Source organism: Hypanus sabinus, chromosome X1 (genome assembly GCF_030144855.1).
Source record: "Hypanus sabinus isolate sHypSab1 chromosome X1, sHypSab1.hap1, whole genome shotgun sequence".
Taxonomy (NCBI): domain Eukaryota; kingdom Metazoa; phylum Chordata; class Chondrichthyes; order Myliobatiformes; family Dasyatidae; genus Hypanus; species Hypanus sabinus.
In genome coordinates, this window is record NC_082738.1 from 25,566,709 (window position 1) to 25,584,859 (window position 18,151).

Sequence of the window (18,151 nt, forward strand, 5' to 3'; positions counted from 1 at the left end):
AATGCAATCTGACCAATGCCTTATAAAGATTCAGCAGTTAAGTCCTCTGGCTTGTTAGATGACTAATAGCCACCACAGAGGCTGAAGTACCTCTGGGACCCAAGTGTCAACATTTTAATTTAACCAGTTTACTGTTGATGTTTTAATAAAAGGAAAAGAGCAGTTTTCCCTCCATCACCATCAGAGGAGAGTCACCAGTAGTTGTATCAGTCTCAGACAGGGATCCACCTTATGGGAGTCTGTGCAAACCGACTCCCACTGAACATGCAGCACCAGGACTTCCGACGATGTGAGAAAGAACACCATCCTATGCCGGACATCAGTCAGCCCCTGTCCTGCCACTGCCCACAGACCCAAAAGATGTGGAATGAGTAGCTGGAGTGACATAAATGGGTACTACTTTGGGCAGCACCCAAACAGGGCAGATCTCTGAACGAGCCTGATCTTGACCAGTCTTGCTCTCCTTCTCACCACCGCACCAGCGGAGGACAGTGCATTCATTCCTTGTGCCCTCCTACAGGGTGCATGGTTGAAATGCTGGCGGGAGGCTTGAGACCCAATGCCTGGAACTATTCATTTCTGTCTACATGGCCTCAGCCCCTTGGGAGCCCCCTCTGACTCAGGAAGGGGGCAGACCTTTGGCCTGATGGAGTGGGGCAGGGAGGGAAGGGGAAGAAGCCTGAAAGCCCAGATTGTTGAGAGAAGGCCAGTGAGGATTTCTCCACCATTTGTCCTAGGAGCAGGATTATGAGGGAGGCATGGACAGTTGGTGCAGCCAATGCTCTTAGGCAGTCTGCAGTGACTACTTGGTGGATGGTGATTTATTCTGGGGCATTGGATCAAATTAGGATCCATCACCATTGAAGTAGTGGACATATTCATGCCTCTCCCAAGCCTTCCACTTGCATCCAATGCAGAATGCTAAGGTTTCCTGAAAAAGACCAACAAAGGGTAGCTGGACATTAATTAGTGGTGAGAACTGGCACTCTTTGTGTAATATGTCCATGCCATCCTCAAAATCATAGCGAAAGGTGTTCATGTGACCCCCAATTGAGTGGCAGTCCAGTTTAAGGTGTTCCTCACTGCCAGTAGAGAGGCAACTCCTCCTTGTCAGTCTGCTGCTGGGCCTGGCCAAGGTAGCCATTCACAAGTCCAGATAGTGGGTCATCAAGGGTTTCACCCAAGCTAACAGCCCGCTCCTCTTCTGAGGATACATCTGTACCCAGGGTGTCTGCTGGCTCATTGGAGACTTTCTGGAACTGGTGGGCATGGTGGAGGCTGGAATGCATCATAGACAAGGGATCAGAATCAGGTTTATTTTCACTGATGTATGTCATGAAATTTGTTGTTTTGTGGCAGCAGTACAGAAATTGCTATGTTACAATAAGTATAAAAAATAAATGGTGCAAAAAAAAAGCAAAATATTGAGGACCGTTCAGAAATCTGATGGCAGAGGGGAAAAAACATCAAGTGTGCATCTTCAAGCTCCTGAAATGAGAAGAGGTCATGTCCTGGGTGGTGAGGGCCTTTAATAATGGATAAAGTTACTTTAAAGCAAAAAAAAAGCACTTATGAAATGGGCCCCTGGGGTGAAAGCCAAAGTAATTTAGTATTGATAAGTTGAGGGAGCAAAATCTTTCCTTGGGTCTGGTTTCAAACCCTTAGTTTTGTTTCAGTTACTACTGTTGTGATCAGAGTTTCCTCTCTCAAAGCTCCAGAACTACAGCTGTCTTACTCTGTCTTACTCTGTCTTCTTCCCAGTTCTTCATAGTATTGAAACTGGGAGTTGGTATGCCAATTCCTATTCCACACCTTCCTTCGCATAAACCTTAAAACTATTGATATCCTCATTTTCTTGTACTGTACAGGTGGACTTTCAAAATCTATACATCTTGACTCTCATCACTTTTGTTACCTCAGTCAGGATAAAAACTGAATGGTACGTTGTGAGGTGCACTTTCACTCGAGTCTCAGCAGTTTAAAACTAACCACACCAGAGACCAGAGCTCTGAATTTGATAGTAATTTGATAAACCAATCTCACTGTAGGCAGAACTTCTTTTGCTTTCCTAATAGAATGCTACATCCAAACTTTTGAGAGACAGACGTTTTACCAGTGGTATGAATGAGTCACATTATCAAGTGTACGGAAATGGGTGTTTTTCTGAATTATATAGAGAAACAGGTGTATTTTCAGCTTTTAGTTGGTTTTCAAAAACAAAATCAGGAGTGGAATGTAGCACTAGACAGTTATCTGAACTAAAAACATGAATTAAACCATTTGCTCCCCAATTCTTTCTGCACTATATCGACGACTGCATTGGTGCTGCTTCCTACACCCATACTGAGCTCATCAATTTCATCACCAACTTCCACCCTGCCCTTAAAATTACTTGGTCCATCTCAGACATCTCTCTCCCCTTTCTCAATCTGTCTCCATCTCTGGAGATATACTGTCTACTGAATGGAATTGACTTTATTACTTACATCCTTCATATACATGAGAAGTAAAAATCTTTGATATGTCTCTGCCTAAATGTGCAATTTATAGTAATTTGTAATATATAGAATGTACAACAGGACAGTCAATATAACATAGAAATACAATTGTATCAGCATGGACTAATCAGTCTGATGGCCTGGTGGAAGAAGCTGTCCTGGAGTCTGTGGGTCCTGTCTTTTATGCTGCGGTACCGTTTCCCGGATGGTAGCAGCTGGAACAGTTTGTGGTTGGGGTGACTCAGATCCCAAATGATCCTTCAGGCCCTTTTAACACACCTGTTTTTGTAAATGTCCTGAATAGTGGGAAGTTCACATCTACAGATGCGCTGGGCTGTCCACACCACTCTCTGCAGAGTCCTGTGTTTGAGGTAGGTACAGTTCCCATACCAGACAGTGATGCAGCCAGTCAGGATGCTCTCAGTTGTGCCCCTGTGGAAAGTCCTTAGGATTTGGGGACTCATGCTGAACTTCTTCAAATGTGTGAGGTGAAAGAGGCGCTGTTGTGCTTTTTTCACCACACAGCTGGTATGTACAGACCATGTGAGATCCTCGGTGATGTGGATGCTGAGGAACTTAAAGCTGTTCACCCGCTCAACCCCAGTTCCATTGATGTCAGTAGGGGTTAGCCTGTCTCCATTCGTCCTGTAGTCCACAACCAGCTCCTTTGTGACACTGAGGGAGAGGTTGTTTTCTTGACACCGCTGTGTCAGGGTGATGACTTCTTCCCTGTAGGCTGCCTCATTATCATTTGAGATTAGACATATCAGTGTAGTGTCATCAGCAAATTTAATTAGCTGATTGGACCTGTGGGTGGCAACACAGTCATGAGTACACAGAGAGTAAAGGAAGGGGCTTAGGACACAGCCCTGAGGGCACCTGCGTTGAGCCCATTCTCCCCACCTGCCGGCAATCTGACAGGAAGTCCAGGATCCAGCTACACAAGGCAGGGTGAAGGCTGAGGTCACTGAGCTTCTTGTCGAGCCTGGAGGGAATTATGGTGTTGAATACTCAACTGATAGGCTTTATAAACCCACCAACTTTCACAGTTATGTTGACGATACCTTTTTCCACCCCATCACTTGTAAAAATGCTAATCCCTTTTTTCATTTCCTCTGTCGCATCTGTTCTCAGGACAAAGCTTTCCATTCCAGAACATCTGCGATGTCCCCCTGCTTTAAAGGATGGGGTTTCCACCATCAATGTTGTCGTCACCCGCATCGCCTCCATTTCCCAGACACCATCCTCACCCCATCTTCCTGGCCCTACACCAAGGATAGAGTTCCCCATGTCTTTACCTACCACCCCACGAGCCTCCACATCCAGCACATTATTCTCCTTGGCTCTAACAAGATCTTACCACTAAACACATCTTTCCCTTCACCCACATCCCATTCTCTGCTTTCCACAGTGATTGCTCTTTACTTGACCCCCTTGTCCACACGTCCCTCTTCACTGATCTCCCCCCAGAACTTACCCCTGTATGTGGAGGACTACAGGAGGAGGAAACCAGAGGTCCATGAGCCAGTCCCCACCAGATCAGAGGTGGAGAGGGTCAGTAACTTTAAACTCTTCCATGTTATAATTTCAGATGGCCTGTTCTGGGTCCAGCAGGTAAGTGCCAATACAAAGAAGGCACAGCAGTGCCTCTACTTTCTTTGATGTTGGCAAAGATTGGGCATTTCACCTAAAGCTTTGACAAACTTCTGTAGATGTGTGATGGAGAATACATTGACTGATTGCATCATGGCCTGGTATGGAAACACTAATGCCCTTGTACAGAAAAGTCTACAAAAAGTAGTGGATACAGCCCAGTCCGTCACAGGTAAAGCCCTCCCCACCACTGAACACATCCACAAGGAGTACCATCACAGGAAAGCCACATCCATTATCAGGGACCCCCACCATCCAGGCCATGCTTTCTTCTCACTGCTGCCATCAGGAAGGAGGTACAGTAGCCTTAGGTGCCATACACCAAGTTCAGGAAAATTTATTACTCAACCATCACACTCCTGAATCAGAGGGGATAACTTCACTCACCCAATCACTGAACTAATTCCACAACCCATGAACTCACTTTCGAGTACTATACAACCCATGTTCTCAATATTTATTATTCTTTATTATTATTTTGTGTTTTTTTTGGTAATTGCACTATTTGTTGCCCTTTGTATATCCGCCTTTTGTGTGCAGTTTTTCATTGATTTTATTGTGCTTCTTTGTATTTACTGTGAATACCCGCAAGAAAATGAATCTCAGAGTAGTATATTTATCTATTTAGAGATGCAGCGTGGAACAGGCCTTCCAACCCAATGAGCCACACCGCTCAGTAACCCACCTAGCCAATTTACAATGACCAATTAATCTGCTGACCGGTATGTCGTTGGACTTTGTGAGGAAACCGGAGAACCCGGAGGAAACCCAAGTTCTCACAGGAAGGACAACATGGTGACATATATGTACTTTGATAATACATTTACTTTGAACTTTGAAGTGGGACAAGAGCTACATCTGCCCCTTCACCTCCTCCCCCACTGCCATTCAGGGCCCTAACCGTCCTTCCAGTTGAGGCAACAATTCACCAGTGAGTCTGTCGGGTCATCTACTGTATCAAGCGCGAGGCTCATCTGTGAGCAGTTCAGTGGCATGCTCTTGGTGTAGGCAGATATTATTTAACAGAGAAATACTATATGGTGGGTTTGGGGAGACAACATTCACTGAAGCAGAAGGCCCAGAGTGGTAAGTGTGACTGAATGAAGGAACAAAGAAATCCAAGGTGCCTTCTCCACTCAGTAAAATAAATGTCAACTTAAAAATAGGAACTCTGGGTTTTAGATGCAAATAAGCATATGTGAAAAAATACACATATAATTAAGTGTGAGACAACTTGTTAAAGGGAGGCAAATACAGCCATGAAAGTGCTAGTTAAATTTTAATTGGATAGCAATAGAAACTAAAGTTCGGTTGCTGGAATATAGAAGCAGAGAACCTAATGAGTTACAGACTGATATACAATCAAAGGACGAAGGAGGATTGCAAATGGAATAGATACTTAAGAGTGAGTTACAGGTTGGACTTACTATTATAAGATTTCATCATGGCTCTGCAGTTAGCTAAATCACACAGCATCGACACTGCAGTAAAATCCATGTTACAGATGCCAAGCTTTGCCTTTTGAATTAATAGCCACAGAAACCTTTAAGCCCCACTCAATGAATGACATTTACCTGCTGTAGCTAATTTCTTTTCATTTGATGACAGTGACTGATTGAAAAATTAACTGAATCAGAGTTACTTTGTGCCAGACCATTTAAAGAAAGTGGTATATATAAGCCCATAAACCAGATAAAGTTCACCTCTACTGATGAAGAGCTACCTGTTTACTCCGTATCAGTATTATATATTACAATGTCTTTAGTATTTTAATGAATTCCCTCAGAAAAATCTGTTTGACTTTTAAATGACTTGCTTCAACTTAAAAAAAAACTGGGATGTTCAGGTCCTTTGGCTCCATATCCATAATATTGGATGGACATGGAGGATTATTTGTATAGTTGCTTCTTGACTTACAGAAGCAATGCATTCCTTTTAAGCAAAATTCTGTAAGTTGAAAAGGCTGATTGAAATAAATTATAGGCAGTGCAGTAGTGTATTCCTACGTGTAGAGTAGCACATTGTTCATTAAAGCAAAAGATAGCATGAGTAAGCATAATAAAGTCAGTGGTATTATGCCAAAAGTTTGTAAATCCAATGCTCGCAAAAAGAGGACTTGCTATAGAAATTACTTGTCCAAACTTTTACCAGAACTGGTGTATTACTGAAAATAACAGCCAACATTTAAAGGATTTATCTTAAAATCCAGTGTAAAAGTTGCATCACTGTATAAAACCAGTGCTTTTGAGGACTCCAGCTTTAGGAAAATATCTTGCTTGGGTTTTAAAATATGTTTAGCTTTTCCTCAATTAGCTTTCTGGCCAATAATGAAAAATTCAATTCAACTGTTGAAACCCATATGTACTGCCTTATATTTTACAGTTTTCATGGTTTCAAGTTTAGTAAAATATGGACAGACAAAAATATATACAGACATCAACAAGTAGTATTTTGAAAAATATGCATTGTTCTACCAGGTATAATTTTATTAGATGAACACACACAAGTATACAAGTCATCACCACCACCTACCCTTGCCTTTTTATTAGTACCTTCCAGCAGCTAAGACTAGCAAATTTCTAGAAATGTTTCGGGGGAGCTTTCTGACTGGTTGCACTGATTCTGGTTCCTAGAAAGTATCCATACACCAAATTTCATGGTAGTTTGGAAGAGATACAGTACTGTGCAAATGTCTTAGGTATATGTAAAAAATTCTGTAAAGCCAAGATGTTTTCAGAAATAATGAAAAGTTTCTAAATATATAAAATACTATAAAGAGCAGTAAACACTAAAAAATAAATCAAATCAGTATCTGGAGTGACTACTCTTTGCCTTTAAAACTGCATAAATTCTCTTAGGTACACTGTTGTACAGTTTTATAAGAAAATTGGCTGGTATGTTGTACCAATCACCTTAGAGAACTTGCCACAGTTCTTCTGCAGACTTTGGCAGTTTCGCTTGCTTCCGTCTCTCCAGGTACTCCCAGACAGCCTCGACGATGTTACGAACAGAGGTCTGTGGAGGCCATACTATCTAAAACTATATATTTAGGGTGCCTAAGATGTTTGCACAGTACTGTACACTCAGTGGATACACTTGTACACCTGCTCATTAATGCAAATATCTAATGAGCCAATCATGTGGCATCAACTCAATGTATAAAAGCATGCAGATATGGTCAAGAGGTTCCGTTGTTGTTGTTGTTCAGACCAAACATTAGAATGAGGAAGAAATGTGATCTAAGTGACTTTGACCATAGAATGATTGTTGGTGCTAGATGGGGTGGTTTGAATATCTCTGAAACATCTGATCTCATGGGATTTTTATGCACAACAGTTTCTAGAGTTTACAGAGAATGGTGTGAAAAACAAGAAGCATCCAGTGAGTGGCAGTTGTGTGGGTGAAAATGCCTTGTTAATGAGAAGTCAGAGGAGAATGGCCAGACTGGTTCAAGCTGACAGGAAGGCGACAGTAAATCAAATAACCACACGTTACAACAGTGGTGTGCAGAAAAGCATCTCTGAATGCATAACACATCGAACCTTGAAGTGATAGGCTACAGCAGAAGACCATGAACTTACACTCAGTGGCTACTTCATTAGGTACTGGAGGTATCTAATAAAGTGGCCACTAAGTGTATATTAAAAAATAAATGCAGTTAGACTTTTACAATCTTTTTCAAACACAATGGAGTTTAAATCTGACAACAGTCTTAACCTAAATCTTCTAATTTCTTGGCTTGATATTTCCTACCCTTCTAAATGGCCAGGGAGACAAGATGGACAGTTCACATGGTCCCACAATTGAGTTGGAGTTTGGCAATTTAAAATGCAAGCGCTACATGCAAGGGAGAATTGGACAAACAGGCCAAGATTCAGGAGAGCTATTGAAAGCAAATAAAATGTGCTTCTTTACCCCAAGGCAGGTAACAAGGTGAAGGAGTTGGGAAAATTTAGAGAGGGTAAACATTGACAGTCACCCAGGAATAAGCATGGAATAGTGAAATTTTATCTCACCTCTGGGCTATCTTTGAAGATTTAATGTCATGTAGAATATATATAACTGTTCATTTAGCTATTAGCTTTTTGTGCAAGGCCAGAAATCAGAGACCTTATCTATGTACCAGACAGGAGAATACCAGACATGAGGCAAACATTTTCAAGTTTATTGGGTTAAATGAAAGTACAAAAAAAATTGATCTATGAGTTAATGTAGAAGAGCATATTACAGTTGTTAATTTAAAAATTGACTTTTTTGTATATTTCTAGCTACATAACTTGCCAATGGATTTTTATGTAACTTTGCACATGCTCACAACCAGTCCAAACAGTTCCTGTTATAAAACATCTACCATGCATGAATTGAAGACTTGGCTAGGTGCTTGAAGTAAAATCAAAGAGTATACCTAATATTGCGATACTACAAATGATTTTTAATCACAAATTGAAAGAAGTGAGCTTAACCACAAGATCAGGCTGCTTATGATCTCTGTAAAGACTGCCACTAAGAGCAGTGTTCTGCAGGCTCTTAAACTCTGTAACTCCATACAAATTGAACACACACTTATATTGCCTTGAAGATGTGATGATGTCCACTGAAATCCAGTGGATGAATTGATGAAGAATCCTACAACCAAACTTCTCCTTTGCAGAGATGACCCTCCTACTTCCCCAGTTCTCAACCCCTGCATAAGCAATCCCCATCTCATCAAACATTCTCTGTACTCTCAACCTTATTTACATATTTTCTGTAAGTGACCAAAACCGCCCTCACCAATGTCTTATACAACTTCAACATAACACCCCATCTCCTGTAATCAATACCTTGAGTTTTAGAAGGCCAATGTGCCAGAGGCTTTCTTTATGACACTATCTACCTGTGATGCCAGTTTCAATTAATTATGGGCCTGTGTTCCCAGATCCCTCTGTTCTAGTGCACTCCTCGGTGCCCTACTGTTCACTGTCTATGACCTACCCTGGTTGGTCCTAATGAAGTGCAACATCTCGCATTTGTCTGCAGTAAATTCCATCTGCCATTTTTCCAGATCCTGTTGCAAGCTGATAGTCTTCCTCACTGTCCACTACACTTCCATTCTTGGTGTCACCTGCAAATTTGTTCATCCAGTTAATCACATTACCGTTCAGATCATTGATATCAATGGCAAAGAGCAACAGACCCCACACTGATCCTAGCGGCACTCCAGTAGTCACAGGCAACCTTCTACTACGACCATCTACAATGGGATGTTTGAGAGGCTATTATATATTTGGGTTTATAATAATGTGTCTAGGTGTAAAACTCTAGCTGTTGCAGATAATGGAATAGGACCACCTTTTCTGATTATTTTCAGTTTTTAATGTTGCAACTACCTCTTGGCAATTATCTCTTACCTGCTAACTCATTCCTAAATTTATGAGTTTGTGTTCCATCCCTTGTGCTAGAGGTCACTGATGAATCTTGGAAACAAATGAATAGTGGGAATACGTGTTGGTTCATGTTGAAATCTGCAGTTTTGCAGCGTTCTGAAGGTTGTTAGGACATCAAGTAACTATATATGCTGGAAATCTAAAATAAAAACAAAATGCTAGAAAGACTTAGTAGATCAGGTAGCATCTGTGGAGCGAGAAACAGTTGTTGGCTCAGGTCAATAGCCTTTCATCAGAAATGTCAGTTATGATGAAGGGTCATTGACCTGAAATGTTATCTACTTCTCTTTCCACAGATGCATCCAAACCTAACTCCAACATTTTGTTTTATGGCATATTAATCATGTTATTTTGAGGTGAAATTTGTCAGTTAATTGACACAAGGATATAATCAGACTAAATATATCAGATGGTCTCAGTGGCAATTCCTCTCTCAAAATGGGTTCTGAATCTAAGTGAACTGAATTACCACAGATGCTGCCCAATATTGTGGGAGGGGATGTATGATATATTGGGATTTTTAGGAAGGCATTGATATATTTCTCAGTCAAGTTAGTTGTGGTACTGGAGTTTTTCTAGATTGTCACTGGATTGTTGAGTATATAAAGAGGAGGAACAGAATTTCCTGGCTTTCTGTTTACAGCACCAGGGCCAGGCCACAGTTGCATGCAATTGGCATGCTCAGTGGCTGAAATATGACTGCCCATCCCCCCACCTCAACCCCCAAGTTGAAAGAATTTTCACTATAGTTTTCCTTGAGTAATTTTAATGAACATTCAGAACATTGAATAGCCAACTTCTTTATTTAACTAAATACCAGCTTAATTGTAAACTGTTTTCATCATACCTGGGGCTGATGTTGCTTATTACACATGGTTTGATTTGAGTATTTGCTAAAGCAGGGTAGATACTTTAATACCCAGAGCAAATGCAGATTAATGATGTAAATTGGCATCTTGCAGAATAGAGATGTGGGAGCTGGTGTATATAAAGCTGATTTGCGAACAGCAGGAAATGTGTGCTTGTTGCCTGGATTGGGAAGCATGTCTTATGAGAATAGGTTGAGTGAACTCGGCCTTTTCTCCTTGGAGTGACGGAGGATGAGAGGTGACTTGATAGAAGTGTACAAGATAATGAGAGGCATTGATCATGTGGATAGTCAGAGGCTTTTTCCCGGGACTGAAATGGCTAGCACAAGAGGGCACAGTTTTAAGGTGCTTGGAAGTAGGTACAGAGAAGTCAGGGGTACATTTTTTTTTACGCAGAGAGTGGTGAGTGCATGGAGTGGTCTGCCGGCGGCGGTGGTGGAGGCAAACGATAGGGTCTTTTAACAGACTCCTGGATGGATATATGGAGCTTAGAAAAATAGAGGGCTATGGGTAAGCCTAGGTAGTTCTAAGGTAAGGACGTGTTTGGCACAGCTTCGTGGGCTGAAGGGCCTGTATTGTGCTGTAGGTTTTCTGTTTCTATTAGTCTGTGGATTATGGAAAAAGTGAAATTATCTGGGCAGTAGAGGACAAAGGTGATGCAATGGTTGAAAGCAGACACTTTTTTATGGTGCCTTTAAGTGGAGCTGGGAGAAGCTCATTAAATGTTGGATTAGTTTTGAGGGAGTGGTGAGCAGGGCCTAATGTACAGAACACAAGCTGAGGGTGGGAGGTCACAAGGAGCTACCAAACATTGTCTATCTCACATTAAGCAACTCAACTCTAGATTCAGCCCCAAGAATTAAATAATCTGCTCACTGTACAAACTAATTGTTGCACTCAGTTCTGTATTTGCCTTTACTGACATGGCATACAATGTCTTTAATCCAAATATTTGCAGAGTTGAAGTTGTATCTGCTCAATTAGCGGGTTCTCCCTTTGCATTGTGTCATTTATAGCATGTAGGTTACATCTAAAAGTCAATATAAATGTGACCTGCTGCTTATCTGTCATGTGTTGCAGCTATATTTAAAAATGATACAACCAGAGGATCTCCAGTGGTATCAATTAATGAGTCAGAGGAATAAGTCAGATGAGAACTGTGAAGATATTAAAGTAAACAGTAGGAATTTTAAATAAAGATGCCAAAGAAGCACATTTTGGAATATGTTGGATAATATGCAAAAATCCATTACAGAATTTAATCCAAACTACTGTGACAGTCAACCAAACCAGAAATCCACTTTGAAGTTGCAAAAGGGAAGGGGTTAAATGAAAGAAAATAGGCCTAGTGTACAATAGCTTAGCAGAGACTTGCACAAGTTTTTCCCTTGGGAAAGGAGTCATAACAAAAATAGGCAGAGAATGGACAGCTTTCCTACAAATGCATGTGACTGGGGTTAAATACAACACATTTAATAGTACTCATAATTTGTGAATTAATTATTGTATGTCGTCACAAAACTATGCCATACAATCGCAGGAAACAGCCTGTTTTGATGCAGGCAGTACATTTCCATTCGTTAGTAGTATCTAATAGAGATTGTTATTTGGTCTGTTATGCAAGTGTGGAACAAAATTCTGACTTAGGACTGCAGTTCCATTTGGTTTTGTATCATTTTAATGCTATTTGACAAGAAAAGCTCCCAACTGCAAGGCTCAAAGCATCTCTGTCAGCATGTTTCTTTGCAAAAGGACAGGTGTGCTTCAAGTAAATGTGAAGCCATGTCCGGTGGCCAATGCGATTTTCTTTGACTGTTGCACTTCATGCCCTGATGAAAGTGTTGATAAATGGCATTAATAGAAGTGTCTCAGCCCAAAATGTCAACTGTTCATTCCTCTCCATAGATGCTGCCTGACCTGCTGATTTCCTCCAGCACTTTGTTTGTTCCTTTAGATCAGTGCTTGATGGTCTGCATTCCCACAATGCGTTCAAGAGCCTGTTTCTGTGCTGCATGACTTAACAACGCTATTGAAGTTTAAAGTACATTTTTGACAAGGTCCCACACAGGAGATTAGTGTGCAAATTTAAAGCACATGGTATTGGGGGTATGGTACTGATGTGGATAGAGAATTGGTTGACAGACAGGAAGCAAAGAGTGGGAGTAAATGGGACCTTTTCAGAATGGCAGGCAGTGACTAGTGGGGTACCGCAAGGCTCAGTGCTGGGACCCCAGTTGTTTACAATTTATATTAATGATTTAGATGAGGGAATTAAATGCAGCATCTCCAAGTTTGTGGATGACACGAAGCTGGGCAGCGGTGTTAGCTGTGTTAGCAGGGTGACTTGGATAGGTTAGGTGAGTGGACAAATTCATGGCAGATCTAATTTAATGTGGATAAATGTGAGGTTATCCACTTTGGTTGCAAGAACAGGAAAACAGATTATTATCTGAGCGGTGGCCGATTAGGAAAAGGGGAGATGCAACTGGACCTGGGTGTCATTGTACACCAGTCATTGAAGGTGGGCATGCAGGTACAGCAGGCGGTGAAAAAGGCAAATGGTATGTTGGCATTCATAGCAAAAGGATTTGAGTACAGGAGCAGGGGGGTTCTACTGCAGTTGTACAAGGCCTTGGTGAGACCGCACCTAGAATATTGTGTGCAGTTTTGGTCCCCTAATCTGAGGAAGGACATTCTTGCCATAGAGGGAGTACAGAGAAGGTTCACCAGATTGATTCCTAGGATGGTAGGACTTTCATATGAAGAAAGACTGGATCGACTAGGCTTATACTCACTGGAATTTAGAAGATTGAGGGGGAGGGATCTTATTGAAACGTATAAAATTCTAAAGAGATTGGACAGGCTAGATGTAGGAAGATTGTTTCCGATGTTGGGGAAGTCCAGAACAAGGGGTCACAGTTTAAGGATAAAGGGGAAGCCTTTTAGGACCGAGATGAGGAAAAACTTCTTCACACAGAGAGTGGTGAATCTGTGGAATTCTCTGCCACAGGAAACAGTTGAGGCCGGTTCATTGGCTATATTTAAGAGGAAGTTAGATATGGCCCTTGTGGCTAAAGGCATCAAGGAGTATGGAGAGAAAGCAGGTACAGGGTTCTGAGTTCGATGATCAGCCATGATCATACTGAATGGCGGTGCAGGCTCGAAGGGCCTACTCCTGCACCTATTTTCTATGTTTCTATTTATTACCAAAGCATGTAAACATTAAGCAACCTTGAGATTTGTCTCCTTACAGGCAGCAACAAAACAAAGAAACCCCAAAAGAACCCAGAAAAAAGACTGTAAAACATCCAATGTGCAGAGAGAAAAAAAAACTTGCAACCTATAAAAGTAAGCAAATAGTATTCAGAACAGAAGTTTTATGAAAGGCATAAAGCCAGGCATCATTGCAGCCAGAGCAGGCCACAGCCTCAGTTCAGTGAAGAGCTTAGCAAATGTCACAGAGCAGAACCAATCCCATCCCTCACCTCCCATCCTGACACCCTGACCTTCTCCATCTGGCCTGGTGCTTAAATTGTCCAAACATTGGGTCTTACCTCACTCTCAGTCAGCTCTGGGGCCTGGGCCCCACTGCCATAATTCAGCCTGTAGACAACTCTTTCCAATTCGGCCCAGCACTTAAATCGATGAGACATCGGGACTTTTCTCGCTTCCGCCTCCACTTGCCACGCATCGCTTTCACCACCACTCACCTAGCCTTGCCTCTGCATGCCTCACCATTGTTAACGGTGATTATTATTAATAAGGTGTTTAGTAGTTTGCTTTGTTTTGTATTTTGCTGCTGTTAAGTATTCACTGGGCATCACTAGTGCCATCTTAAACCCATTAAAGGATAGAAGCACAGTTCCCAAGCCAGCACTAATTCAGCAGAAACCATTTGTTGACTCTTTTAAAATCAGAACCATACTAAACTAAGTCAAGTTTGCTCCAAACTCATTCTGTATCCAATCTCTACAATTCAAGACAATTTTATCCCAGCAGTGTGAGCAGAATTCAGCCTTTCATCTTCCAGCTACGGAACGTTCTAATACTTTCTGCCAAACTGCAACACTGATCTCATGTTTCACAAGGCAGGGCTCCTGTTAACTACACCTTTCCACCTCTCTGCCAAATAGCATTGCCACATGGGACAACTAGTCATAGACTGAATGAGAGATTATTCAGGGGCTATTGTTGCTTATTCCATTCTTCTGACTTTTGTTTTAAAGAGGCATCAAGTGGTTTATTTTTAAGAAATCAAAAAGGATACTCTTTAACTTCATCATATTTCAATAGGCATCTTTGTAATAGTCCAGATATCAAAGCTTTGAAATTTGTAGTATACATGAAATAACTTCAAAGAAAAATAAATTTTTCCCTATTTGATGAATTTCCATACGGTCCCCTGACAGCTATAAACCAGAGGCAATTAGAGAATTAATACTACCATTTAGATTAATATAACATATTGTACATACTGTGGATTACATGTTGAAAAAATATTACAGGGATTGATGGGCAAACTCACTGATGTATCACATTAGTTTGTGTTAACAAACCTTCATTTAGTCTCTGCTTTTGTTTTACACTTTGTTGCACAGGAAAAATATTTAAAATGGTAACATGTATTGTGCTGGGACACCATTACATGTCAAAATAATTTAAAAAAACATTAGTCATTATTGCCTGACTACTTTCTTCCCTAATGTCCTCCCTCAAAGTCTGAATATTAGGATTCCAATTACATCTACTGGTCCATTCACCACCTGTAAACACACCACAGCACTAAAGGCACAACTAAAATGCTCATTTTTAAATTTTAAAAAACTCCACATTATTATAATTATTCTATAAGATCCTCTCAAACCCAATCCACAAAACAAGCAAAACAAACAAATTTCATCCCTCATGACCAGAGGTAATTTTTTATTTCCATACCATTTTGATTGAATTAATCAATAATATATTTAAATCTGAACTTGCATGTAGCAGAGGACAGTCCAGCTCCTACGACTCATTAACCACACCTTGATCTCCCTTATAATGACAGGTCCCAGGGTTATATTTACCCTATACAGACAAATCAGGCAAATAAGACCTTCAACCGAATCACTGACAGTCCCTCACCATTTCGGATGGATTTTCCTAGATTTCCTTTGAAGAAAACCAAATGGAATGTAAATGATAACTGCAATTCCCACTGCTTGATCCTGAACATTCTATTCTCAGACTAGTGATTGTAAATGTTGTTCAATTCCAACCAACCCTCACCAGTGACCGAGTCACCAGCATCTATCTACTTCATAACTAAAAATGGGACACATTTTATTTCTGTAGTTGGGTGACTGTGCAATGAAAAAGACAGTGATCATCTAATTTCTAAACTCAACTGATGAGATTCCAAAACTAGCTTGAGAGTTTCAATGGAAGGCAAGTCTCTTCCCTATGACTACACACTATACCTTTGGTTTAGTCATGTTCTTATTGAAGAAACAGATCTATATTTTAGTACAACTTAATTCATTATTATACACAAAATTTATAGTGAGGGGATGGTCTGCAAAGACGAGCATATCCCACATACTACTTTTTAAATATATCCAAAACACAATAGAAAATATTACTGTATCACAGGCCATTGATGGCTAAATATCCTCCATAATAAAGTACTGGTTTATGTGAAGGAAGATCATTTTCAGTTGGAAGTGCTTCTATTAAACAAATGCTTCTCTTCTCTCCCCTCTCCTTTTAACATACTCAGATTTACCAGTGTAGATTTCTTCCTCTGCAAGAAATGTCATTGACAACTCAGAAATAACTATTCCAGAAAGCAATTCAAACTCATTGATAAGCAAACACGTTAACAAAATCCAGGCTCAGTCTCCGATGATGTGCCAACAGGAAATAGTAAGACTGCAGCTCTAACACAGGGTTGGGAATGCAAAGTAAAGATTTCCTATGTCAAGGAGCAGATTCTTCTGGAAGTCCACGGTTTTATATAGCAAATGCTCTATTGGATAGTTGTACTGGGTGTTTTACCACACTGTTGCAACCACATTATGTAATAACAATAAGAATTCATTGAATTATGAAAGGTGGACCTAATTTATATAGTCCCCCAAAGCCTTTTACATATAATCTCTACACTGAAGTTCAAGAGTACACTGATACACATGTTCCAGTACTGCTGCTGACCGAAAACCAATTTGATTTTATTCACGTTAAAAGTCCTTTTGTTTGACGAGCTTATTGCCTTCTTCTTTCGATATTCACTTGACTGTGTAGGACTATGCAGAGGACAGGCAGTTCACTGGATACCAACATAGCTGCTCTTGAAGTGATCAAAAATAATCATATATAAAATGAGGCAGACCAGACCTTCCCTAGAACTGGTGGAAGCGCACAATTGCTTGGGAACGAGAGGAAGACATGAGAAAGCAAATTCAAGAGATGTCAGACCACCTTGTACCCTTGATTTTCAAAACATCTACTTACAAACTGTTGTTCATGAATGTTCAACTGGATTAGGACTTCAACTGAAATTCAACTTTTTGCTAATGGATCCTTTGATGAGTTATTGCACTGTTTGAACAGGAAGCTTCTCCCAAATTGATGTTCAAAAATATTTTGCTTAAAAAACCTTCCTAAATTTTGCACATAACCAACTGGGATCTTAGCTTAGAAGGTAAGACTTAAATGAAATAAGTAAATTAATCCATATTTTAATATCATTACTTTCAAAGTGAATACATACGATAATCAGCAGCATACCCTAAGAAGTAAGTGGATTTCAAATCATACCAGGACTACACATAAAATGTTCAACAACACCACCAAACATGGATTAAGAATGATAAAATCTGGAAGTCTGTTGCGATCCAAGATCTGCAGCAAACAACTTTACTAAACTGAGCTCAACTGCAACCTTGAAGAAAACTGAACCAGTCAAAATGTATTTTTCATCCAGGCACTAAGGATGATGCACATAAAATATAAAAAAGGTGCAAATCAAGAATGAAAAACCAACATGCTTTCTGCATACTTCCCTTATCCCACCCAAAGTCAAGAACAGCAGCAAACACACTTATCAGAAACAATTTTGTATCAAAGTTGAACAACACACATTCATTTGTCACATTTTGTTCTTTCCCCTACCTAGCCTCTTGCCCACAATTTAGAACCTGCTTCAATAGAAGTTGGTCGCTTTTGTCAGGCTGCTGACTATGTGCACGATCGCATAAAGGTTTGTCCTGTGCCAAGATAGACAGCAACATCCTTGAGTCTTTAAGGGTTGTAATTATTTTGCTGCTAGGAGTAGGAGCCACAACGTAAGGGTAAGGTCATTCACAGAAGACGCTATCCTTGGACATTGCTCACTTGAGGATTATGTGGTAACTGTCACAACCCTCGGCTGTTGGAAAAAAATGGAAAAAGCAAAGACAAATTACATAATTTATTAGTTTCCCAAAATATTAGGCATTCACGTTAGTAGTTTTCAAATGCAAGAGGGTTTTGATTGCTACTATCCTTTCAAGCAAGGATTTAATTTAAAGATGAGTGAGCAAGGAATAATGCTCTCATGCACATTTTTGAAAAAATGAGAGGTTAAATTCAGATCTAGCTGCTTATTGATAACATCCAAGTCAATTCACCCTCGAGTGAATACTTTAAAACAACCCGTGCAAAATTATCTAGAGTTGTACTGCTC

General features: G+C 40.4%; 1 protein-coding gene across 2 annotated transcripts in view; it reads right to left on the bottom strand.

Annotated features, from left to right (window-relative positions):
- Positions 1 to 8,295: 8,295 nt before the first annotated feature.
- tfcp2 (transcription factor CP2) overlaps positions 8,296 to 18,151 on the bottom strand; it is a 115,705-nt gene continuing 105,849 nt past the window's right edge. For both annotated transcript variants that reach the window (XM_059956103.1, XM_059956104.1), the window contains one exon: positions 8,296 to 17,854. In XM_059956103.1, coding sequence (XP_059812086.1) covers positions 17,817 to 17,854 — 38 coding nt within the window. In that variant the 3' untranslated portion in view covers positions 8,296 to 17,816. The remainder of the gene's footprint in view (positions 17,855 to 18,151) is intronic.